The 23,176-nt window shown below is 57.5% G+C and overlaps 2 protein-coding genes and 1 long non-coding RNA gene across 5 annotated transcripts; 1 reads left to right on the plus strand and 2 right to left on the minus strand.

Moving 5' to 3' along the window:
* Positions 1–2,734: 2,734 nt before the first annotated feature.
* LOC112962759 (myosin light chain, embryonic) lies at positions 2,735–12,791 on the minus strand. Of its 3 annotated transcripts, XM_026059216.1 has the most exons (10): positions 11,413–12,791; positions 10,915–11,156; positions 9,537–9,564; positions 8,706–8,948; positions 7,557–8,378; positions 6,687–6,836; positions 5,615–5,788; positions 5,038–5,115; positions 4,317–4,360; positions 2,735–3,200 (listed from the first exon to the last, which is right to left on the minus strand). In XM_026059216.1, exons 1-9 carry the CDS (start codon positions 11,729–11,731, stop codon positions 4,332–4,334), a joined length of 2,085 nt encoding a protein of 694 aa, XP_025915001.1. In that variant the 5' UTR covers positions 11,732–12,791; the 3' UTR covers positions 2,735–3,200; positions 4,317–4,331. The 3 variants fall into 3 exon arrangements, 2 of the variants coding, with proteins under 2 accessions (XP_025915001.1, XP_025915002.1); XM_026059217.1 differs by lacking the exons at positions 7,557–8,378; positions 8,706–8,948; XR_003252401.1 differs by lacking the exons at positions 2,735–3,200; positions 4,317–4,360; positions 5,038–5,115; positions 5,615–5,788 and having other exon boundaries at positions 6,803–6,836; positions 6,990–8,378.
* Positions 12,792–14,816: 2,025 nt separating this feature from the next.
* Positions 14,817–22,017, plus strand: LOC112962763 (parathyroid hormone/parathyroid hormone-related peptide receptor-like). Its single transcript, XM_026059231.1, has 13 exons — positions 14,817–15,069; positions 16,749–16,854; positions 17,185–17,295; positions 17,753–17,877; positions 18,125–18,219; positions 18,557–18,743; positions 19,183–19,336; positions 19,525–19,585; positions 20,208–20,274; positions 20,506–20,600; positions 20,957–21,098; positions 21,210–21,251; positions 21,655–22,017. The coding sequence occupies exons 1-13, from the start codon at positions 14,992–14,994 to the stop codon at positions 22,015–22,017; spliced, it is 1,626 nt and encodes a 541-aa protein (XP_025915016.1). The 5' UTR covers positions 14,817–14,991.
* On the minus strand, positions 18,676–21,038 carry LOC112962766. The gene is made up of 3 exons (XR_003252403.1): positions 20,162–21,038; positions 19,480–19,615; positions 18,676–18,762 (listed from the first exon to the last, which is right to left on the minus strand). It is a non-coding gene; the product is annotated as an uncharacterized LOC112962766 (long non-coding RNA).
* Positions 22,018–23,176: the final 1,159 nt, after the last annotated feature.

Genomic DNA, 23,176 nt, shown 5'->3' on the forward strand with positions numbered 1-23,176 from the left:
AGCTGAGAAAGCTCCGCTCGTCAGCGAGGCGGAAGCGCCCGAGCCGGCGGAACCACCCGAGCGCGGCCGGAGATTGCCGAGCGGCGGAGCGGGGCGGGGCGGCGGGCGCGGGGAGCGGGCCCGGTGGCGCTGAGGCGCGGCGAGGTCGCTCGCCCGCCCGCAGGAGGCGGGTACGACCCGCTCGGCTGCTTCCCTCCGAGCCGGGCTGGGGGCTGCCTTAGGCCTGCAGCGCCCGCGAGGTTAAATTAAACAAAAACCCGCCTTTAGACCGGCTGGGCAGCCCCTCGGCGCCCGGTGCGGGCGCTCGGCCCCGTTCCCGCCCGTGCTGTGCGCGGGGAAGCTGCGTGGTACCGGCCCCCCCCCGGGTGCCTGGAGCCCGGGCAGCCCCCAAGAGCCTATTTACGAGTTTGTAATCGCTGGGGTAAAGCTGCAGGTGGTCGCTTTAGCGGTGTGGGCAGCCTGGCACCGGCAGGCAAAGCTTGCCTGAGTAACAGAACTGGTCACGGAGCGGTGTTTCCCCCCCCCCGAGATGGAGACCGGGCTGACTACCGGGTCACCTTGAGCCGTTTCGCCCGGGCTCCTAACACGACAGGCCCCACCGATGCGATGCGGTGGAGTATCTGCCTTCCCCGGCGGCCTTCGGCCTCGTGCGGACGGTGCCGGCGGTGGCGTCCGCCCACACGCGCGTGCGCGCAGCTTAGGGCTCCTTTCGAGGAGCGCGGCCCGTCCTCTTCGCCTCATCTCGGCCTCGCTGCCCTGCCCCGAGCTGCTGATAACTCCTCGGGATGAGCGCTGGCTCCATCCGTCTCTTCGTTCCACAGGGATGGCGCTGCCTCCCCTGAAACCCAGACCATCTTTGGTACTGGTCTCCGTCTTATCGCAGGCGGAGGAGATACGGCCGCAGGCCCTCCTTGGGCTGGGGGGTTATTTTTACCTCTCCTCGGAGTCCCCTGGACTCGGAGTAAAGCATCCGCACTATAAAAGGACACAGCGTTGACTATCGTCTTGGGACGTCACGACGCGGTTAGATTCCTCCGGCCCTGACGTGCTGCTCTGCGTGCGGGGACACTCGCCGGTGTCCGCAGATGCTTTTTATAGATGCCCGTGGGACTAAAACTGCCAGCTCGCAGGGCTTTTTCGGTGGCAGAGGCAGGTGGTGGGGCAGCAAACGTACCTGGGGCAGCTGGACGAACAGGGCCAGTGGTCGGCGTCCTCAGGGTGGCTTTGCTTAGCAGTTGTGTCCTGCCTGTCAGGATGCCCAAATGGCCCAAGCACGTGAAGACAACACCAACAGCCTGGCCTAGGGTGTGAATCCACCCTCCTCTTCCCTTTGCCCCTCACCACTCCGCGGCAAGGGCTCGTACCCAGGGCTAATTTCAACCAGCGGAGGTGGCAGGGCGCAAAAGCACATAGGTTTCAGTTACAGCTGCTAAGTGTATCATTCCAACCTGTTTTAGTATAAATCAGCTCTGCTTTATCCTAAAGAGACAAAACAGGTCCCCAAAGGAATGGGTGACTGTATCCCCGAGGGTACTTCAAAGGCTGGATTTCACAGTACTCATGTACTTTCTGTAGTTCTCTCTGTCTTTTCCTGCTGCTCTTTTTCTGTCTGTCTCTTTGCAATAATCTCTCTGGTTTTAATTTACAGTGTCATTCCAGTCTGCAAAGAAGCTGGAGACTGAAACGCAAAGCTTACGCTTTGCATACGGGAGTGAGAGTGCGGCCTCTTGACTTGCCAGGGCAAGAACATCACACCTCGCAGGGCCCCCAATCTCTGCTACGGATTTTCTCTGCAAGTTGGGGCAGGTCCCTCCACCTCTCCACTGCTCGGTTCCTATCTGTAACAGCACGTTCCTCTGCTGGAGCCAATGCCACAGAGGTGGTGGCAGGGGCAGACAGTGTCTTCTCTCATCCTGTCGCCACGGTCCTTTAACAGGTTAAAACACAGATAATACATTAAAGATGTGAGATGCCCAGATACCCGCTAATGGAAGCTATAGAAATACCACAGACACAGAAGCTAAAAGCTAATCTTGCATCTACAAACAGCTCATGTTGCTTCTTATAAGCATTCATATCAAGCAGTGGGAATTAAAAGCAGCTGTTACCCAGGCACTGAACAGAAATGAGCAAGTGGCAACTGAAGTCAATCCCATTGAAGCAAAATATTTTAAATTTCTAGTCATAAGGCACAGAGCAAGGACATTTGAATAAAGGACAAATCAAAGAAAAGCATTATCTACTCCCTGGTGCTCTGCTGAGAGGAGGGCTGAGTTATCTGTCATGAATTATTTACCACTTCCATGATGATACGGTGATCTTTTGCAGATAGGTAGAGGGAGAGAGCCACCAGCTCGCATTGCACAAGCCCTCCTGCTCTACGTGTAATTTTCTGACATAAGCAATATGCATGCAGCTTTTACACAGGTTGTTGTAGGTTGGATGGGCCACACACCTGAGAAAGGCCTGGTTTTAAGGAAGAGGTAGTATCTTTTACTAGCTCAAGAGCTTCACGAGGTACTTCAGCAGGTACCAAAAATCTCGATGATTTTTTCAGTGGTATTAATTGGGCTAAGAAAAGGTAGTACCTCCACTACAAACTTGGCTGCCCCTTTCAGGGATGGGGAGCAGGTGAGGCCCCGTGCACAGAGGGTCTGTGGATGCAACCTGTCCCTCATGCCTTCTTTGCTCTAGCAAAGTCTACCTAGATCTAGCAGTGAGACATGCCCAAACTGCAGCCCAGCTCCTGGCCCACCTTGAGGGTGGGGGGATGAATAAAGACTGTCACCCCCAAGCCTGAACTCCTCCCTCTTGCACAGGGGTCATAAAACCAGCCTTGTTTCCCTTTCTGTGGGAACATCTTGCCACGTCTGATCACTAGTGGCCCTGATCTCCTCCGTTTAACGCTTCATTGACTAGTCCAAAGCCAAAACACAGATAACTTAAGAGGGTAGGGAATGAAATTTAATGAGCCAAATGTCACAGGAAAAAACTTAAAAGAATAATTTAAGGTTTAAAACCAAGGGTCAGATGTGTATCCCTTTATATACTGAGGCTCAAACACGCAAGTATGGAGGCCAACTCCTCACTGCGGCTCATGAAACGCCACTGCAGACTCAGGCCATCCGGGGAAGAAGGGATACAGACGGAGGAATCTCGCTGTTTGTGTTGCTCAGGTGGATTCAAACACTTCCAAAAACCTGGGACACGAGAATGAGAGGGCTTAATGCAGTGAATCTTTAAAATGACAGAGCTGTTTCTCAGATGAACCCGAAATGTCAATAGCCATCCTTCCATGCCGTTAAAAAACAGTGCTTCATGCAAATAGTTTTGTGCAGAATTAAACCTCCCTGGCAGCACTTGCCACTTAAACACTTACATAGCTGAGCTGATGGACAGGAACCAGAGAGAAATGGATTAAAAGCAAGATAAGAAGAGTGCTGAATATTCAAAGTTCAGACTTCTGCCTGCCTCTGTTTTAACCTTCTGATGTTTAAAGAGATTTGTAGAGGAAAAGAGAGATTTTTAACAGCTTAATCTGTGTATTTAACAGTATCTGAAGGTCAGAGTTTTTTCCTTTTTGTTTTTTTTTTGCTTGCTGCCATTCACACAGCTGAGAAGAGGAAAAATGTTTAAGAAAATAAGAAAATGAGATAATGAAACCATAAGAAACTGGCAGGGGAGATGGGGGACAGCTGGAGCAGTTCTTGTTAATTTGGATTTTCTTTTAAATTGACTAGATTTCAAAGGAATGGTTTACACTAAAAGAAACTTGTTTCTCTGTTTTCCTCATGCAGACTGAGAGGAATGCAAAAAGGTTAACAAGCATAAGTGGTACGTTTGAGGTATTCTTTCTAATGTTAATGCTAATAGGAATTTTGACATTTCTTAAGTATTGGCACAATAGCTCAGAAACATCCTTATTCAGTTCTTAATATTGTCTTAGCATCAAGTCATCCATTTCTGCAGGTTTTAAAATATTTAACTCCAGCGGTGTCCGTTTGATGACCACCTTAGCTCCAGGAGGATTAGAAAATGTATCACTGTAAAACACACAAACCTCTTTCTTTCCGAGCAGAGAACGGCCACGCTGCCTGCATCACGACTGACAGTCACGGGGCTGATGCTGCCAGGATACGTTTCAAACGGCACGAGCTACAAATGCAGCTCATTATCCTGAACTTATTGGGCTTTCAGAGCTGGGGTTATTACCGTAGTATTATTCCACTGCAGGGTTAGGTTTTGGGTTGTCTGTCCCTGGCAGTTATAGCCAGTATTACTGATTTCAGCATAAACAGTGGGAGACCCTGACTCACCTGAAGTTCCTTGTTTCAGCCAGACATGATATGCTTGACAAAAGCTAAAGAGAAAACGAGAAATGTGTGAGATATCAGAGCGTGCGCTAAAGCCCCAGGGGTCTCGGCTGGGGCTGGAAGGGGCTCGGAGCTGTGGCTGGCGGGCAGCAAGGCAGAGTGATGCTCTGCTGGGACTGACATTTCTCCTGTTCATACCTTCCATCTGCCATCCCATCCCCATTCAGAGAGATACTAAACCCCGTGTGGGAACAAGCCAGTATTGCTACCCCCAGTTTTCTGAGGCCAAAGGAAGTGGATACCCTCTTTTGCTCAATGCTCACCCATTTTAGGGGTTCCCATATTTAACCCCTTGTGCCTGATTTTCACCCTCTTAGAGCTGGGAATACTCTGGGACTCCAAATGTTCCCAATTATCCTGTGAAAAATGCTGGCTTTGTCTATTTTTGACAGCTTGCAACAACACAGTGCCAAAACTGGGGATAAAACAGTCTTGAAACCCCTGGAAACATGTGCTCCTCAACAGTTTTTACCAGAAGTCGCTGGCACAACTGACTTGTTTCCACCCCAGATGAAATGCCTCAGAGCTCTCCTTGGACAGGCTTTGGAGAATGGTCCTCACCTCCCTCTCAGTGAACACCAATTTCCTCTTAGAAGACACATTTCGCCCCGTAAGACAGGACCACTGTGTCTGGGATGGCCCTGACAGGAATCTTTGCTCCTACCTTCATAGTTGATACAGCCGTTGGCATCTTCTTGCCCTGCCATGAGCTGCTCCACCTCGCTTTCTGTCATCTTCTCCCCTGGAGGCAGAGGATGGAGAGGTGAGGGGAAGGGCTCTCACCCTGCCTGGACCCTCCTGTCCTTCTTCCAGAGAGCCAAAGCCACCAAAGGACGGAAAAGGGAGTTAAAGAGGAGCCGTGTGCCAATGCACTATGGACTAAGGAGTGCTGGTGGAAGGCTGAGGAGAGAGGACCAAGGTGCAACTGTTGTCTGATAGCTGAGTATGACGTGGGGTCTCCAGCCCACTTGGGTCACATACGAAGCTGCGGCTTAAGATGGGAAAGGCCCATCTTCTATGTGGCACTTCTATGAGATCCCGGAGCAGCAGAGAATTGGAAGCAGTAAAAAGGGTCTGTCCAACACACGAGACGAGCCGACTAACCCAAGCCATTTGTGAGGCTCTGCCCAAGAAGAGCTAGTGGTGGCCTGTGCTCTGCTCCCTGGCTGCCCTGTCAGCTCCTCTAATCACAGCTCCCTCCCCATGTAGCCTGTCCCCAGGCGCCCAGGGCGAGCCCGTACCCAGCGTGGCCAGCACATGGCGTAGCTCTGCCCCCATGACCATGCCATTGCCCTCCTTGTCGAAGACACGCAGCCCTTCCACAAAGTCCTCGAAGGTGCCCTGCTCCTTGTTGCGGGCGACATGCTGCAGTATGGGGAGGAAGGTCTCAAAGTCCAGCATCTTTGTGTTCATTTCTGAAAGAGAAGGAGGTGATGGGGTCATGTTAAACCTCTACCTCACCCTTCCTGCCAAAACTTAATCCAGCTACGGATAGAGGGGGACACAGCTCCCTTTCTCCCAGGATGCAGTGAGCAACCCCCGACCACTGCTTGGGAGGACCCAGGAACCTGGCTACTCACTCATGAGTGTGATCCCAGGCACTGCCTGGCCCCAAGTTCTGTAATTTAAAGTTCCTATTTGTTTTTTTGTTTCTGAAATCAAGAGATTTTCCTATTCTTTATACTGGTTTATTCCTGGTATAATTTCCAGCACAGAGAGCTAAAGACACAAGCTTCAGGCTAGCAAACTGAAGGCAAATGGAAATCATCCAGACTGGGTTATAAAAAAATACAGATTTTTAAGCTTGAGATGGTTTCTGAGAGCTTGAGATGGCTACAGAGGCATGGGGCAAGCCGCATGGCTTCTTGCCACCTGGAATTCAAGCATGTTTTCAGCAAAGGGCTGAGGCTTTTTTCTGTGTTAGAGCCTCTGATCTTCAGGCCATAATGAAAGAATTTGCTCTTTGCTTTGACTACATCAAAGACACAGTCCTTGTGCTACAGCACAGGTGCGAGGCTGCAGCCGGGTCCGTGTCGTGGGGTTATGCTGGATTGCACCAGCTCAGGATCTGGCCTGCTGGCATCAGCTTCTGCCACCGCCAGCTGATGGCAGCCTATCCTTTGCAGATCAAGCATGGTACGTGGAGGGGGTGTGAAGGAATTATGCAGGAATGAGGCCTCTCTGCGTCATTTCCCTTCAAATTCCTTCATCTAACTAGGGCTGTTCTTACAGGGAACATAATCCTTTGCTTGCTGCTAGGAAGCACACTGATTGCTTGTCCCACCCTCTCCCTGTTGCCCCAGTTGCTGTCACCTTCTGGTTTGGGTTTGCCCAGCACCTTCAGAACCTCTGCGTTGGTCGGGTTGTGACCGAGTGCCCGTAGGACATCTCCGCACTGCGCGTAGGTGATCTGCATGGCTCCCGTAGGCGTCCGATCAAACAGGCTGAAGGCTTCTTTGAACTCTGCGGAGATGAAGAGCTCAGCTGTCCCCTGCCCATGCCAGCCCCACTTCCCACCCTGCCAGGAGCGACTCCTGGCCAGCGGGCCAGGGAGGGAGGGACGTGTGAGCGCCGGGTGCCCTCCGCACCCATTGCTGCTGCCCAGGACATACAGACCTGTGCTGGCTTGAGCAACAGGAGGCGACTAGCCTCAGAGGCTTGCCAAATTCCTTTGACTAGTCACCAGCTCCACGAGCAGGTTTTGCTACCTGTACGGCTCTGGCTGGACAAATCCTGCTGGGATTCCTGCACCAGCTTGTGCTTGCAGCACCGGCTGCAGGTGCAGCCTACCGTCTCTGCGGCAGAAAGATCCTCTTCCTTCTTCTACTTGGGCCTCCTGGGGATCCCACAACCCTCCCTCTGCATCCCACATCTGCTCTGCCTGAGCCTGCAAGGGACCAGGTTAGTGCTGCTCAGCCTCCACCTTGCAGACAGCCTCCCCCCGTTGCTCCTGGCCTTAGCAATCCCCTTCATCTTCACTATACCCTTCCCCAGGCCTGCATCCTCCCAGTCCCACACAGGCAGATACAACATGACATTGCTCCCATTTGAGGAAGAGTGATCATGTCCTCCCCAGCCTTGTGGACTGTGTCTTCTGCCAGCCGTGCTTGGAAAGACATGGGCGATTCATTTCCATGCTCTCCCCCATAAATTGCTATCAGCCCACTGAGTGTCTCCTTTTACCTGGAGGAAGGTGGCCTACATCTGGAACGATTAGGATCTCTTTCCTCTTGCATGTGATGCTTTTCAGCTTCCTGACCTGCTGCAGGATTCGGTCTTTAACCCCAACGTTGCCTACACAAACAATCACATTCCTGCACTGCTCAGAGCCTCGTCTCTGCCTCCCATTTCCCACCCGGAAGGCCCTTTTGACTACGATAGGCTCCTCCCTTGTGTCAAGGTGCAAGACACGGGGCAACCATTGCTCCAGGAAGCCCACTAGATCCTTGCCCTCCTCCCCTTCTGGTAAGCCAAGGATCCTGAGACTGGAGGCTGGGGCTTGTCTCTCCAGCTGCTCCACACGGGTAGTGAGACAGTGGTTTTCGTGCATAAGGTGCTCCAAGGCCTGCACACATTTCTGCATTTCATCCTTGTGCCTCTGGATCAGTGAGTCCATCTGAGCAGTTGACTTGTCCAAGCTGGTAATCAGCCCTTCTAGCGTGTACATGTGAACGCTCAGAGCTGTGAGTTTATTGTCCATGGCATTAATGAATTCCAGGTTCTGGTCCATTTTCTTCATGATGTCTTGCAATCGCTCCCTCAAAGAGGGGCAGCTGCCCTTCCCGCTGTTGGGCAATCTCAGATGATCGCGGTCTCCATGCGGTGATGGAGACATGAAGATCCAGTAGGCATCACCTTGGGTTTGGTGGGAATCCTCGCCCTGGGCTTTGGGCATGCTCCGTTTGCTACTTGGCATCTTCATATCTTCTTGCTGTGCCTTGCCATCCCTTGGCTCTGCACCCACGACACCCTTGGCTTGGATCTCTGTGTCCCTGTAGTCCTTGCCTGTGGGAAGTTTTATGCTGGTCTCAGTCCACCCATCGCCACAGTGCTCCCCAGCACCTCAGGGTGCTCTGCCCTCCGGCCTGACCTCACAATGGCTGTGGGGACACCCGGGGGGGACGTCACCACCTGCGAGTCCTGCTGGCCTGACCCTGGAAGAGGGTCTGCTCCTGCATCCGGCCTCATTACGTCCTCTAGCCACCCTGGGCAACGCTACTGCAAATGTCTGCTCGCGGGGGAGTCCACCCGCAAGGGCAAGAAGTACCGATAGCACTACGCTCTGGGACATTGCTGGGGGTCAAAATCAAATATCTTCATATTTTAACTTACATTTTCGATGGCGTGCTTTTCCCCTTTCGGAAACTGGTGTGGGGGCCAAGCCTGAACGATAGGGGCTCTCCTTCTCCCAGTATTGCCGCCAGGAGCTGTCCTTGGATCTTGTCCCATCCCTAGCCTGTACGGAGGCGTTACAGCTGCCCAAGTCCAGCTCAGCCCTTCGACAGGGGTCTGTCGTTGCATTGCCAAGGGTTGCTCCTCCAGCGTGAATTCCAGGCTTTGAACCAGGCTGCATCTCTTGCCAGGAATGAAAAATACCTTTTTTTTTTTTTTTTGCTAAGATCTGAAGCTGGGGTTATCCTTTTCGACTGGGTGGCATCCTCAGTGCGGAGAAGGAGCCAGGATCCATTCATTCCTCCTGACCCTCCCRGCATTTCGATCACAGCTAAATCCCTGTGCTGGCTCCTGTTCCCCTCTGCCGTTACTCCTATTTCCACCTCCTTTCCTGCCTCCTCCCTTCCCACTGGTGTCCGCCCACCCCCGTGCCCTGCTCTCCACTCTGCTCCCACCGGCCTGGCCTCTGCGCTGGCAAACTCGGAGCGCTCTTTCCAATCTCCTTAACAGCCCAATGCCGGGGGGGGACGTGACTTTCTGATTTCACGTGTCCCTTCTAGCTGCTGTGAAATGTCACCAGCCAGTCCTGGAGGAAGAGCAACGCGCTGGGCAGAGCGTGGGGAATGGGGTGCCCGGACCCTGCTGGGCTTTCCCCAAGGAGGGGTCTGATCCTTGGGGCCTCAGCAGTCAAGTCTGCCAGGAAAAAACAAAAAAAAAGGGACTCCCATTTATAATGCCTCCATTCTGGGGGGAAGTGTGGTCTGCACTTACCTTCCATCTGCTCCGCAGTGAATTCGACCTGTCGGGACAAGAGAACAGAGCTGGGCATGAGGAGCGCGTTGCTGCGGAGGGGACACATCACCCCTGGGCGATGCCGCGATGCCAAGCCACACGCCTGGGAAAGCAAGGACTCTCCTCTGTGTTTGAAATTCCCCCTCCCGAGGTTCCAGCAGCCTGTTCAAGGCAGGCGTCCATGTCCGTGCCGTGCCATATCCATCCGTGCCAGGAGTGGGAACGCTCTTTCCTGGGGAAAGCGCAGCTGGCAGGAGCACGTCCCTGCAGCGGTGCGGCGGGCACGGGGGTGGCAGGCTGCCGGGATGCTCAGACCGCGGCTCGGGCTATTCTGGGTGGAAAGGATGTTATTTCAACGCTTGATCCCTAGGGCAGGGTTCAAGTAGTTAAACAGCCTCCGTGCTGAGCCCTGCTATTAATAACTCTCCTGCCGCAGCTCTGGCTTAAAAATGTAACTATATCCTGGGGAACTTTGGAAAAAATGATCTCCCGTTGTAAAGCAAGAGGCACTTGGATAAAATATGCTCTCGTGTGGAGGAGACAATGCAGGTGGCAAATGCTTGGGGAGGAAGACAGCTGGCAGCAGAAAAACATTTTAATGCTCTCAGAGTGCGTGGTTGGAGCCCCGAAATGGCATCTCAGCCAGGAGCCATGGAGTGTTTGACTCCAAAACGTATGCTGGGGCGTGTTGGCAGAGAAAGTTTCTTCCTGAACAGGGATTATCACAAATTGCAGTTATTTGCACAATTCATCCCAGACTCCAAGGTTTAGGAGTCTCAAGATTGCTCTAATTTAAGCCCGGCTGGTGGCTAATACTAGCAAAAGGATTTACTGGAGAGCTGGGAATCTCCTCCAGACACCAACCCGCAAGGGGTGAGTGTCTCGAGTGGGCTGGATGGGGCAGGCTGAGAGGGGCAGGCAGCAAAAAGCAGCCTGCAAAACTGCAAAAAGCAGTTTGGGGTTGAGCCTTCCCTGGTAATTAGAAGATGCTGCGGAGGCAGCCTGGGAGATGAGCTAAATGTGTATGGTGGTTTCATCTTCCGCAGCTGCTCCGTCTCCAAGCGGGAGAGAGCATCTTCACGTGTGGGATTCAGGAGCCAGCAGAGAAAGGACAGGGACAGCGGATTCCTTGGATCAGCGCTGTGCAGGCTCGGATGGGGGAACATTAAAACTTCCCCCTAGCGAGGGGAACATCAAATCCCAGCTCGCTGCATCGATGCACTCCAAATTTTCCCCTCGCGGCCCAGCTCTCGGATGGGACAGCAGCCTGGATAGCGCTGTCTGCACGGAGCATGGGCTTGACCGTGCCGGGCAGATCACACGGAAAAGAACAGGACTGTCTTAATTCCTCACTCACCTTCACGCTCTTGGGATCGAAGGCCGGCTCTTTGGGTGGCTCCGGGGCTGGAGCCGCTTTGGCCGCTTCCTTCTTCAGGTCAGGTTTCTTGGGGGGCATCGCGCTGGTCTTTGCAAAGGTGCAGGGACCCAGCGAGGCGACCAACAGGAGGGACAAAAGGCAGAGCCGGCTCCTTCCCTTATATACGGAGCCCTGCGCTCCCCCCGGAGGGGCTGGCCAGCTGCTGGAGCGACTGCGACTTACTATAAAAGGAAGAAACCGCTGACGAGAGGGGCCCCGACTTGACAATTGCCCATTGTCACCGGCTCCCGGCGCAGGGAAGCCACCGGCCGCCCCCCCCGGCGAAAGAGGGGGGGATGCCTCCTCCCCCCAGCACCTGCGCCGGGTGGGTTGCGTGGGGGCCGCTCGCTAAAAGATCATTGAAAACCTAAACGCTGACGGCCYGGAGCGCCCGGCAAGAAAATAGCAACGCGGCGGCTGGGCAACCTGCCGCRATACCTGCAGGAAAAGCGGGTCTGTTTTTCGGCAGGGCTGCAAGGGCGAATCCTGCGGATTCCTTTGCAGACCCGGATTTACGAAGTGCCGCTTCGCAGCCGCTCGGTCCTCTACGGACGATCCCCTCGGCCTCGTGCTCAGCGCCCCGGCTCTCCCCTTGCCTGCGCAGTGCAGGCTGCTGCGGATGGACTGAACTTTTCCCAGTACCCCGGGAAAGAGGTTTGCAGGGCTGCAGGTGGGAAGCCGAGCACGACCGCTGCCGAGGTGGCTCCGGGGTGCCAGGAGAGCAAAGATGCCCCAGTTGGAGCTGTTTGTGGCCCATCGGGATGGCTCATGAGGGTAACGCAACCGATGGCGAAAGATGGTCCTTTAACTCATYGGCTCGGGATYGTTTACAGCCCTGTRCCGGSCGTCCCGCAGATGCCGTGCAGCCCCTGCTCAGCCCGCGGGGCTCGGCTGGCAGCTGGGAGACTCCTCCRGATTCGGCTGCCCCTGCTGCTCTGGCCCTCGGCCACATCCCGCGGCAGCAGGGACCATCCTGCCTCCCTCTGGGCTCCGGGAAGGAACGTGTGGGGCTGAGCCCAGCGAGAGGGTTTCCTTCTGGATCCAGCCTTGGATTCCCGCTGGGAGCTGGGCAAGCTCCGGGTGGGAGACGCTCTGGCCGCTGCTTCTGCCCTCCTCTCCCATCTGTTTTAAGACCCTTGGACGAAATCACTAAATCATGAAATTGGTTAAGAAAAATAATCAAGAAAATGGTTGAAATCTGGAGATTTTAAAAGACTGAAGTTCTTTTGTGTCGTCTCTCGCCATTGGAGCTGTTGGGGAAGGTCCCGGTCACCTCTGAAAGTGCTCGAGAGCTATAAAAATCACTGAAAACAGAAGAAGAACCAAACAGAAAGAGCATTTTAGGAAATCACATGACTCCTGGAGCTGGGACCTAAAGGAAACTTCCAAATAACGCGATTATAGGTATAGCAATTGGCTAACCTGCAGTCTAGCTCCCTTGGGAGCTGCCGGGCTCCTGTAACACAGACATTAAAGCAGCTCCGTGGTTCCCTGCGGGGAGCATTTCTACTGACCCAGCCAAATATTTTGCTTTATCCCACTTCTGATTAACGAGGCAAGTCTCTGCACTGGGGTCTGAGAGCTGATTTTGGTAATAAACGGGCAAAAAAACCCTCTTCAGCTCGCAGAGCTTGTTCCTGCTGTCGAAGCGCCGCAAGAGCTCGTTTCTCTGGCCAGCGCCGGCTGCAGCCGTGTTGCAGAGACGGGCACAAGCCGCTGGGTGGAACAGGATCCTGCGAGATGCTTTTAATAGTGGCACAAGAGCTACGAGGTACCTGGTGCCGGCAGGTCTCTGCTGGCCGTGCTCCGGGCCATTGTATTGCTGTGTATGTGTGTGCATACATACATATATATATATGTATACACACACATATAGAAAGTTGTATGTGAATTTATATATATACACACACACACACACACAAAATGCAGTTATATTTGTATTTTTGGGTAACTCTAATCCTGCTGTTTCGGATCTGCTTTGGGGATGGGACCRCCAAGGACGCACATCGCGGCTTCCAGGGGCACACGGCCGGCCGGGGAGGCTCCTGTGGGATGCTCGGGACTGCTCCGGGGGCCTCCTGGGGAGACAGTGCAACCCGCTTCCGCCTCTGGAAATGCCGAAATGAGCCTTGCCAAAATGACCTGCCCGGCGGAGGGGTGCAGGAGCCCGGCAGCTCCTCGGCTGGGTGATATTTGTCTTATTCCAGCACAAAATAAAGGGCTGAGGGAAGGGGCGAGTGTGACCGGAGTGATCTCCGGGTATAAATAAAAAAGAAAGCTCCAAGAACCCCCTTCTCAGAAGGCAGGAAAATCAGCCCAGGGATTAAACTCTGAACGAAGCGGCTTTCCGATGTGTTTGCAGCGCTCGCCCGTGGGAAGAGGGGGTATCGCTGGGTCAGCTCTGCGCCCCGAGCCCCCGCGGCGGAGCCGGGTACGGGGTTCATTCGGGAGGAGGGAGCTGCTGCAAACAGCTCGGGAATTTGCTGTCTGCCGTCAGCGCGTGATTGCTAGTGCGGATTTGGGGAGGGCTGAATGGCGGGGCCGGGTGGGTGTTGATCGGAGCAATCGCTTTCCCCGTCTCTGGGTAATGAAGCCAATAATTTAGCAAAAAAACCAGCATTTTGCAAAATGCAAACTCCAATTTTTGTCTGCGGTGGGAATCAAATTGCCCCCGCCTTCGCTGCCGCCCCCTGCGACAACAGCACTCCCGAACCCGGTGTCGCCGACCCCGTTAAACACCAAGTCCCCGCTTGCAAAATAACCTTAACTCTCGAGCAGAAATCAGACCCTGCAGAAAACACTAGCCCTGCAATTTAACTATTTATCCCTCCTTCTGCCCAAAACGTCTGCGCAATGTCCCTATCAGCTAGTATCGGCCTTGGACGAGGGGACGGTAAATTGGGCCGGGGAGATGGGCAGCTGCCAAAGGTGCCCCAATCCCGCCAGGATTTACAGCAGATTGCTGCAGTGGGCGAGGAAACCAGGAGGCTCCTTTTCCCGTCTGCTCTAAGCAGCGGGAGCAGCCGTCGGCCGGGTTTGCCCTGCTCTCAGCCGCCTGATACGTCTTTGCTCGCCCTAAGGACCGAGCAGAAGCCCGAACCTCCTCTGACGGAGGCTCCCTGCCAAGCCGAGGCCGGGCCGGCCGGCGGGGAGGCTCCGGGGGCTCCGCYGCCGGTGGGATTTCGGTGACACCCAGCGAGGGGTTTCGCGGGCCCCGGGCTGGCAGCCTGCCGTGGGCAGGTTTCAGGCCTGCCTGTAGCAGGGGGCTTCCAAATTTCAGCCTCATCCTGCTGTTAACGAGCTGCCTGGAGGCAGAGGACTCCCCGCTGCGTGTGCCCACCTCCCCAGGGAGCTGCCGGGGGGGGGGGGGAATAGTGCTGCCAGCCCAGGCAAAACCCCCCCTGCGCAGACGGTGAAATGCAACCACGCAGCCAGGTTCCTTTGCAACCCCCCCTGCACATCCCTTCATCCCGTGTGCCAAATCCCGAGAGCAGGAAAAGGGTTAAACCGGCACCTGCCTGAAAGACATCCCCTCCCGGGAGCATCCGCGCATAAGAGCCAAGGCTCCGACCTCCCTCCCGGCGCCGCTGCGGGGCCGGAGGGGATCGAGCGAGCAGCACGGCGGCAGCGGGATGCTGCGACGGAACGAGGCGCCGGGCAAAGTTTCGGCAAAGACAAGAGGGACCTGCCGTGAGCGARCGGGATTTTAGCACCTCGGGCTAAGCCAATAAAGCTCCGCCGCGGCCGGCTGAGCGGGAACAAGGAGCCGCAGTGTTTGCCCGCGCTCCGGGAAGCAAAGCGCCCCGATAGGAGCGCGGCCGCGGCTCGCGGCGCCCCGGGGACCCGCCGGCACCTCGCTGCCGGAGGATGCTCGGCCCTGCCGGGAGCACCGGCTGCCACCGTAGCCCGTGGGCCCGTGCGGACGGCTGCTCCCAGCCGGCGGCTTTGCTCTGCCCGGTTCTCCGGCCCTGAGGTCTCGCCGCGGGCTGCGCTCGAGCCGAGCCGGGCGCCCGGACCATGGGGACGTCAGGGCCCGCGGGAGGCGTCGTGGCGTCCCTCCTCTGCTGCTGCCTGCTCACCTCCGTCTGCGCTCTGGTAAGTCCCCTTCGCTCCCCGCGGCTCCTCGCTCCGGCCTGAAATCCTCATCCTAAATCCGTCGCGGGAAGGGACCTGCAGGGAGCAAAGTCGCGTGGGGCCGCGGCACAGCTGGGTGCACCCCGGGGTGGGCGCTGGGGCTCAGACCCCTCCGGAGTCGCTCCGGCACATGCAGGCACCCGGGCAGGTGCAGAGCCCGACCAGCCGCTTTTGCATCCAGCTGGAGAAACTGTCCTGAATTCGGTGATGGTTCCCTGCTCGCCCCCCGGCTCCACCTGGGAGCTGGCTGCACCCCTGGCGGGGGGGACCCCCACCTCCYGCGTCCTCCCCGCTCCAAAACCGCCGGCCCCTCGGCCGCGTGTCCCTTGGGTCCCCAGCAGCCGCCCCGCGGCAGGCGCCTGGAGAACGTGTCTCGAGCGGCGCTAAGAGCTTCTTAGCAGCCGCGGAGGCACCGTGACATTGCAAAGGGGACGATGCTTTCCGTTCCTCGGAGGTGTCCAAGGCAGGGCAGAGCCGGGCTCACCCTTTGCTGCCGGGCGCCCCGACGTCCCCCGGGACCCTGGTCCTCCCCTGCACCCTTCTCCTGCCTGTCCCAACTGCTCCTTTTGGAAAAAGCAAACATGGGAGCTTGGGGGCTCCCCATCGTGACCCGAGGCAGGATTCGACCCGGCACACGGGCAGAGCTGGACCTGAAGCCGGCGCTTTGCACCTACCCCCTCTTCATTCCCGCGGCCACTCGCTTCCCGGTCCCGGCTCCCAGCATCTCCGGCCMCATCAGGGCTGTAACCAAAAGCAGCCTCTTCCTCCCCGTCCGCTTCAGCGCTGAGCAAGACCCTCTGGGTCCTGCYGAGCTCCGGAGCCTGCCGAAATCCTGCATGGTGGCAATCGCTCAGCGGCACCTCCGCTTGGGAGGTTTCTGCTGAAACAGCCCCAAAACGCCCCAGCAGATCCTCCTGCGAGCCCCCGAGCCGGATCCTGCCGGCAGCTCCTCGCCTGCCCGTGCACCTTCGCGTGGGCTGGTAAAGCCCTGCCGCTGCTGCCGGCCCCACGCGTGGCAAAAAGGAGGAAACGACCCCAAAGTCGGCTCTCGCGGCAGGGCCTGAGCTGCCCTCCTCCCGCAAGCCGTGCGTTTGTTCACCATTCGTTCGGGCACGGGGCTGCCGAAACYGGGCTCCGAAGGGCTCCTGGTGGGAGCATCCGCGGGGGCGGACGGGCAGGAGCCCGACGTGCCGCCGTCTCTAGCACAGGGACACGATGGGAACCATGGTTCCGAACAGGCCGCCGGCAGGGAGAGGGGAGGAGAGGCATGGCCGGGCTGGCGGTTTGTCCGATGGGTCCGTACCGCAGCTGAGGCTGCTGCCTGTGCCGGCGTCCTGCGCCACGGTGGGACGGGGATGCGCCCCGGCCTCGGTAGGGGCCGGCGCTCAAGGAGGGCTGCAAGCTTCGCTCCAGCAACGCCATGGCTCGGCTGTCCCCGTTTATCCCGTTGGGAGCCGCTGTGGCTGGAGAGCCGGGGTGCGACAAGCTGCTTGCTTTTAGCTGATGCCCGTGCCATGCATGCGGCGAGTTCACGTCAGTGCTCTGCAGCAAGCCCAGCTCTGCTGTCTGACCCCCTGGTTGCTGACCGAAGTCGAGCCGCGCGGTGACCGGGGGCCGTCGCGGCGCGGTTGTCTTGGCAGGTTGACCCCGATGACGTTCTCACGAAAGAAGAGCAGATTTATCTTCTGGTGGARGCGAAGGAGAAATGCCAGAAAGACATAAAAGTGCAGCTGGAGAAAATCAAAGGTAGCGTCCCTCCCCTGCCYGCGGGTCACCAGCCTCCGGCAACAYGGCAAAGGCRCGGGAMGTGCTGTCCCCRCTGATRGGGACGGTGGTGACACRTCCCCGGAGCAGGCCACAGGGCTTTGCCCYGCGGAAGGAAGYGGGACRTGGTGGGACGTCCCYGGCCACCTCTCRCTCCCCAGCTCTGCCRGGTCGGGGCAGCGGGATGCTCCCAYGGCATCGYRTTTCRGTCRTGCRTCCTCGCCCCGGTTCAGCCCCCRCTCAGGGAAGCCGGGAGGTGCGACGTAGCCCGGCCAGGGCCCTTGGCGAGACGTGTCTTTGCTCCTTGGCCAGATACCAGCTGCCTTCCGGAGTGGGACGGGATCATCTGCTGGCCTAAGGGCTCCCCCAGCCAGGAGGTGTCCGTGCCCTGCCCCGACTACATCTACGATTTCAACCATAAGGGTGAGTGACAGCACCCGGGTGGTCAACCAGGGACTGGACTCACTTGAGCTGCTCAGCCCAGCATGGAGAAGTGCAAAAATCCTCTGAGGAGCAGCATCTTCCACCAACATCCCCAGCCCCAGCACAGGCTGTTGGTCCAGAGCTCCTTAGCCTGGGCAATCCCTGTTCATCGATACCGAATTTCGTAGCTGCAAGCTGAGATTTCTGGGGAAGCCGCCTGAGCACGGGCTCCTGTTCGCCCCAGTGCGCTGGCCCAGCACCTGCGGTGGTTTGCAGCTCGCAACAGCCAGGCCAGCAGCTCCCTGCTTTCTAGGAGCTGGGGACCGGTGGGGGAGGTTGGTGTCCCATTGCAGTTGGTACCTTTTGGACCCCCGGGGTCTGCAGCCCTGGCTTACGGCAGCGGGAAGGGGTTTCCTGAGGGTCCCGCTGCTGTCCCAACACCCGTCTCTGCTCTCAGGTCATGCCTACAGGTACTGCAGYGCCTACGGGACCTGGGAGATGGCCCTCAGCATCAACAAGACCTGGGCCAACTATACCGAATGYGCCATGCTCTTCTCCTCCGAGAGCCGGAGCCGTGAGAAGGTGACCTTGCTCTTCGGAGGGTCTGGGAAAAGGAGGGTAGGGTGGGGAGACTCTGCCTGGGACCAGGGGAGGGTGCACCAACAAGCAGGGGAATCGGGGTGCAGGGCCCGTCGGCTGCGCCAGCCTCGCGCTGACCACCTTCGCCCTCCTCGTGTCCCCCTCTGCTCCCCAAAAAGCTCCTGCTCGCAAGGGCAGAGCGGGGGCCCGGGCTGCGGAGGCGTCCCAGAGCTCATCCCATCTCTTCCAGGAGGTGTTTGACCGCCTGCACCTGATGTACACCATCGGCTACTCCATCTCCCTGGCCTCCCTCCTCGTCGCCGTGTGCATCCTCTCGTACTTCAAGTAAGAAGGAGCCAAACCCCGTCCCCTGCCCCGGGGGAGAACCGGCTCCCTGTTTCCCACACATACAGCACCCAGGAGTGGGAACGGCCCCTTCGGGACTGGGGAACCAGCCCCAAACCCCAGCACAAGGGTCAGCTTGCTTCCCAAAGCCCCAAAACTCCCCCATTTCTTTGATTCTTCCGTATGACCAACACGGCTCTCTAAGGGGGTTGAAACTCCACCTACCCCCAGATCTGGCTCCTGTGCCCAAGGCAGGACCGGCCCCTTGGAGGTGACCCTCTCAGGGTCCCAGTGCCGGAGGCCACTCACGTTTGTGACGAGCGTGTTCATTTCCCAGGCGCCTGCACTGCACACGCAACTACATCCACGTCCACCTCTTCGCCTCCTTCATCTGCCGGGCGGCCAGCATCTTCGTGAAGGACATGGTGCTCTACTCGGGGGTGCTGGCCAGCGAGCCGGAGAAGATGCGGGAGGACGATTTCAAAGCYGAGATGGTCCCCCCACCGGGACAACGGAGCCACCTGGCAAGTGACACATGGAGACCTGGAAGCATGATCAAAGGAGAAAAGGAGAAGGGGGTTTGGGAGCCTGGGTGSAAGGAGGTAGGGCTGGGGCCCTCCAGGGTCAGGGCTGGGCCTCTTGGAGGAGCTGCAGCCTGGGACGGGAGGGCCGATGGGCCAGCTAAAGCCCTGCCAGCTTCCCTGCACCGAGAGCCACCGAAGCCTAGGCAGAAATCAGAACTGCAGAGGAACCGGGGCTCCCCAGCGCGGCGTGGGAAAGACCTCCCTCGGGGCAGTGACAACGTCAAGATGGGGCTCTGCTTTTGCAGAGGTGACTGGGAGAGGGCAGCTGCTCTGGGCCTCATGTGGGAATATCCCAGATGAAAGCAAAACCTTTCACGTTTACTTTCAGGAGACGGCCTGGTGTGGGCCACTCGCTGAGCACATTTCTCCCTGGCCACAGGTCGGCTGCAAGGTGGTGGTGACTCTCTTCCTCTATTTTCTGGCCACCAACCACTACTGGATCCTGGTGGAAGGGCTCTACCTGCACAGCCTGATCTTCATGGCCTTCCTCTCTAACGACAACTACCTGTGGGTCCTCATCATCATTGGCTGGGGTGAGCACGAGCCCCAACCCAGCGCCCCGGCTGCCAAGCCCAGCGGCAGCTTGGGGCATCGGCCATGGTTGAGCAGCGCCGAGGGCCCAGTTGAGGGTGGCGGGACACAAACCGGCTCCYAGGAACTGGGTCGCCCTGCAAACCTGATGCTTCAGCCATGCTCCTTTCCATGTCTCCTGCCCCTCCAGGTCTCCCTGCCGTGTTCGTGTCTGTCTGGGCCAGCGTCAGGGCCTCCCTGGCGGATACACAGTACGTAGGTCCACCTTCTTCTCCAGCAGCCTTTCAGGGAAGGAAAGACTGGTTGCAAATATGAGCAAAAATATCTGTGGACAGCAGAGCTTAYGAAAATGAGAGTTTTTCAAAAAGCTACCAAGACGAGGCAACAAATACACAAAGCTTGTTTGTAAAATTGTCAGTAATCGAGTTCAATGATATTTTTGTTCTGCATTTGGAAGGAAGCTGGATGCAGGTTTGCACCACAAAATAATCAGGAAAYGCTGCAAAGATGATGTTAAATGGCATGTTCTAACATTAAGCATTTTAAAATGAGAAGGGTCACGTAGCTTACAGCAGGATTTTTTTTAGAAGAGCGAGCCAAGAAGGTCTCTGGAAAGTTAAAGCTAATTTAAAGCTGATTTGCTAAACCGCGATGGTTATGGATGTTTGTAACAAGGCCACTATTGCGTCAAGGTTTAAACAGAATAAATATAGACCTTCTCCCCAGCCAGGATCATTCAGAAACGGAGATGGGAAGGGTGGGAGGATGGGGAAAGGGATGACGGGCCAGCGGGGTGCAGGGAGCCATYAGCTGGCAGTTTTCCTTACCAGTGATTTTGGGTTTCTCCAAAATGTTTCTTACTGCTCTCTTCAGATGCTGGGACCTCAGYGCTGGGAACATGAAGTGGATTTATCAGGTCCCCATCCTGGCTGCCATCGTGGTAAGCAGCCCTGGGCTGAATTTCCCCGTCCTTGTCCGGGAAATGGGACCGCTGGAGACCCAGGCCGTTGGCTGGGGGTGGCTGTGGCCACGTYCCCGCACGTGGGGAGGGCCACGCGYGGTGGGATGCCACGTGYCRCTTGCCCGAACCGCCCRGCCCTATCCCGGGGGGCTGCCCGGGCAGGCGCAGCTCGCGGCAGGCAGTGAGACCATCGCGGGGGTCTGCCGGCAGGTCAACTTCTTCCTCTTCCTCAACATCGTGCGGGTGCTGGCCTCCAAGCTCTGGGAGACGAACACGGGGAAGCTGGACCCCCGGCAGCAGTACCGGTGAGTGCCGGCTGCCTTGAAAGCAGCCACCGGCCGCGGGCTGGTTCCTTTTCTGCCCGTTTCGCTGAGACGGCTCCACGCGGGCTCTCGCGAGGGGCAGAGACGTGGGAACGGCTGCGGGGCCGAGGGAGGTCRGTGGGATGCTGGTGGCCAGCACCTTGCCTGGTTCCTCCTCCAAGCTGGACCCTTTCTTTGCAACGAGGATTTGCTTCCTTCGGCCTCCAGGCAACGTGCAGTATCCGCGCACGGGGAAGCTGAGCATGCCCTCTTTGCTAGGACGCGCAACGGAGCCTGCAAGGGGGCTGCAGGCAGAGCGGCAGGTCCCAGGCTAAGCTYGGCGCTGTTTCTCCTCTCAGGAAGCTGCTGAAGTCCACGCTGGTGCTGATGCCGCTTTTTGGAGTGCATTACGTGGTGTTCATGGCGATGCCCTACACTGAAGTCTCCGGGGTCCTGTGGCAAATTCAGATGCATTATGAGATGCTCTTTAACTCCTTTCAGGTATGTYGACACGGGGCTGCCTTGGCGCATGCGCTGAGCCGTCCTTGTCCGCGGAGGCACGTTTCGGCATCCCGGGCTCAGGACTCAAACTCCGCATCTCTCTTTTGGCAGGGTTTCTTTGTGGCTTTTATCTACTGCTTTTGCAACGGGGAGGTAAGTTAGAAGGCCCCATCTTGCAACGTGGTCCAGCCTCTGGTGGCTTCACGGGTAGGTTTCCTCCCATCTGTCCACGCAGCAACGCRGAGCCACGCTGGTGTCCTGAACCCAGAGCCAGCAGAGCTCCGCGCCTTGGGCAGATCTTCCCTTTGGCAAAKTGGCAAATCTGCCAAACGCAGAGCAAGGGGTGGCCAGCGGGACCTGGGCGCCTGCGTCCTAGCAGGCAGCGTGAGCTGCTGAGCTCCTATTCCAGCCTCTTCAGGACCAGCAGCCTCCGGGTGGGCACGACCAAAGAGATAACTCAGATCTGTCCTCCTCAGTAGGATTCGGGAGAAATGAATAGGAGCGAAACCTGCACTGGGCTCGGGACTCCGGCTGCCATCTCTGCTCTCTCCCTCAGGTGCAGGCGGAGATCAAGAAAGCCCATTTCCGGCGAAGCCTGGCGCTGGACTTCAAGCAGAAGGCGCGTGCCACCAGCACGGCGGGGAGCTGCTACTGCGGCGGGCTGCTCTCCCACGCCACCGCGAGCTTCAGCACCAGCCTCGCGGGGCGGGGGGCAGCGAGCACGCAGCAACGCGGGCTGCTGCTCGCGGCCCGCGCCAGCCTGCCGGGCTACGTGCCCAGCTCCTTCGCCTCCGACAACTTTTTGCCCTGTCCGCCCCGGGAGATGAGCCAGAAAGCCTGTGGGGAAAACACAGGGGACTTAACAGGTCTGGATCGGAGTCACCCCGGCCTAAACAAAGAGCTGGAGACGATGCTGTGAAGCGAACAGCGCGTCTCGCATCAGGACACCCAGCCGTGCCTGGGAGACACCGTTCCTCTCGCTTTGGGCTCCTTTTACGCTTGCGTGGAGAGCAGGGGAAGGGGATAGCGGCTGAAGCGACGCAATTCCCTTTGCCTCCCGGCCACCCCTCGCGCTCAGCATGCCAGCGTGCAAAGGGAGCACGTGCTCTTGCTCCTTCTCCTACCCACCTGGCCTAAAAAAGAGMGGCCAGTTCCAAACCTCATCTCCTTCCCTGCGCAGGTGGTTGGTGTAAGCGCTGTCTGTGCATGCAACGCCTTGGATCGTCACCAGGAAACAAGCCCCCAGGCCCCGTTTGCAATATCTCAACAGTCCAGCAGCTGCCTTCAGCTGCAGCCTCTATAGGGGCGATTCGGTGATCCCCACCCTCCRGTCCGACTGCCCTGTTTAGCACCAATTCCTGCCTCGTACGGCCCGGGGCCAGCAGAACGGCTCGTGCCCACAGAGCTCTTCCGCAGCTCGCCCTGCCCTTACTTGCATCCTTACGCAGTTCGCAGGCGCTGCGGATCCCAAAACGCAGCGCTCGGCCACGGGCGACGGGGAGGTAACGGGCTGGGGGGGGCAGGCTGTGCTTCACAGCCGGGGAGCGGTGCAGCGCGACGGCTGCGTCCCTCACGCTTTACAGCGCAATTAGGCAGGAGCGCGCAGACCACAGCCGTGGCCCCGTGGTCCTTCTGCGGGCTAGAAAGTTAATAAAAGCCGGTCTGGAAGACTTGCTTCTGTCCTCAAACTCCATTAAGGACTCGGTGGTGGCGTGCGCAGCGCTCAGTTACTGGAAGACGGCAGAGGCTGTAAACACCCGGAAACGCAGCCGGCTTCAGTTATCCACGTCTACCCTCCCCGCTGCCGGGGGAGAGGCAGCCCCAAGTCCCTCCTGCCCAGTCCAGCCCGTGCGCCCTGCCTGGGAAGCCCAGCCCGGCCAGGAAGGACACTGCTGAGGAGCTTGTGGTGCCCAACCCGGCCGATTCACCCGGTATCACAGCCTTCCCCCAAGGGAGGGGAGAGTCGCTGCATCTTTGGGAGAGGGAGCACACACACATCAGTTAAAATTACACAACAAGTCGGCGGTAGCAGAGGAGGATTTTCTTTCCTACTTAACTCTAGCGAGACACTTTCCCTC

The sequence above is a fragment of the Apteryx rowi genome, unplaced genomic scaffold (genome assembly GCF_003343035.1).
Source record: "Apteryx rowi isolate R43461 unplaced genomic scaffold, aptRow1 scaffold_154, whole genome shotgun sequence".
Lineage (NCBI taxonomy): Eukaryota > Metazoa > Chordata > Aves > Apterygiformes > Apterygidae > Apteryx > Apteryx rowi.

Excerpts from the sequence above, each read along its gene's own strand:
- LOC112962759 (XM_026059216.1), bottom strand. The coding sequence starts at position 11,731 with ATGGGCCACAAACAGCTCCAACTGGGGCATCTTTGCTCTCCTGGCACC. Across the intron at positions 9,565-10,914 it reads TCGATCCCAAGAGCGTGAAG|GTCGAATTCACTGCGGAGCA; the intron begins GTGAGTGAGGAA and ends TTGTCCCGACAG. Across the intron at positions 8,949-9,536 it reads CACTGCGGAGCAGATGGAAG|AGATGCAGCCTGGTTCAAAG; the intron begins GTAAGTGCAGAC and ends ATTCCTGGCAAG.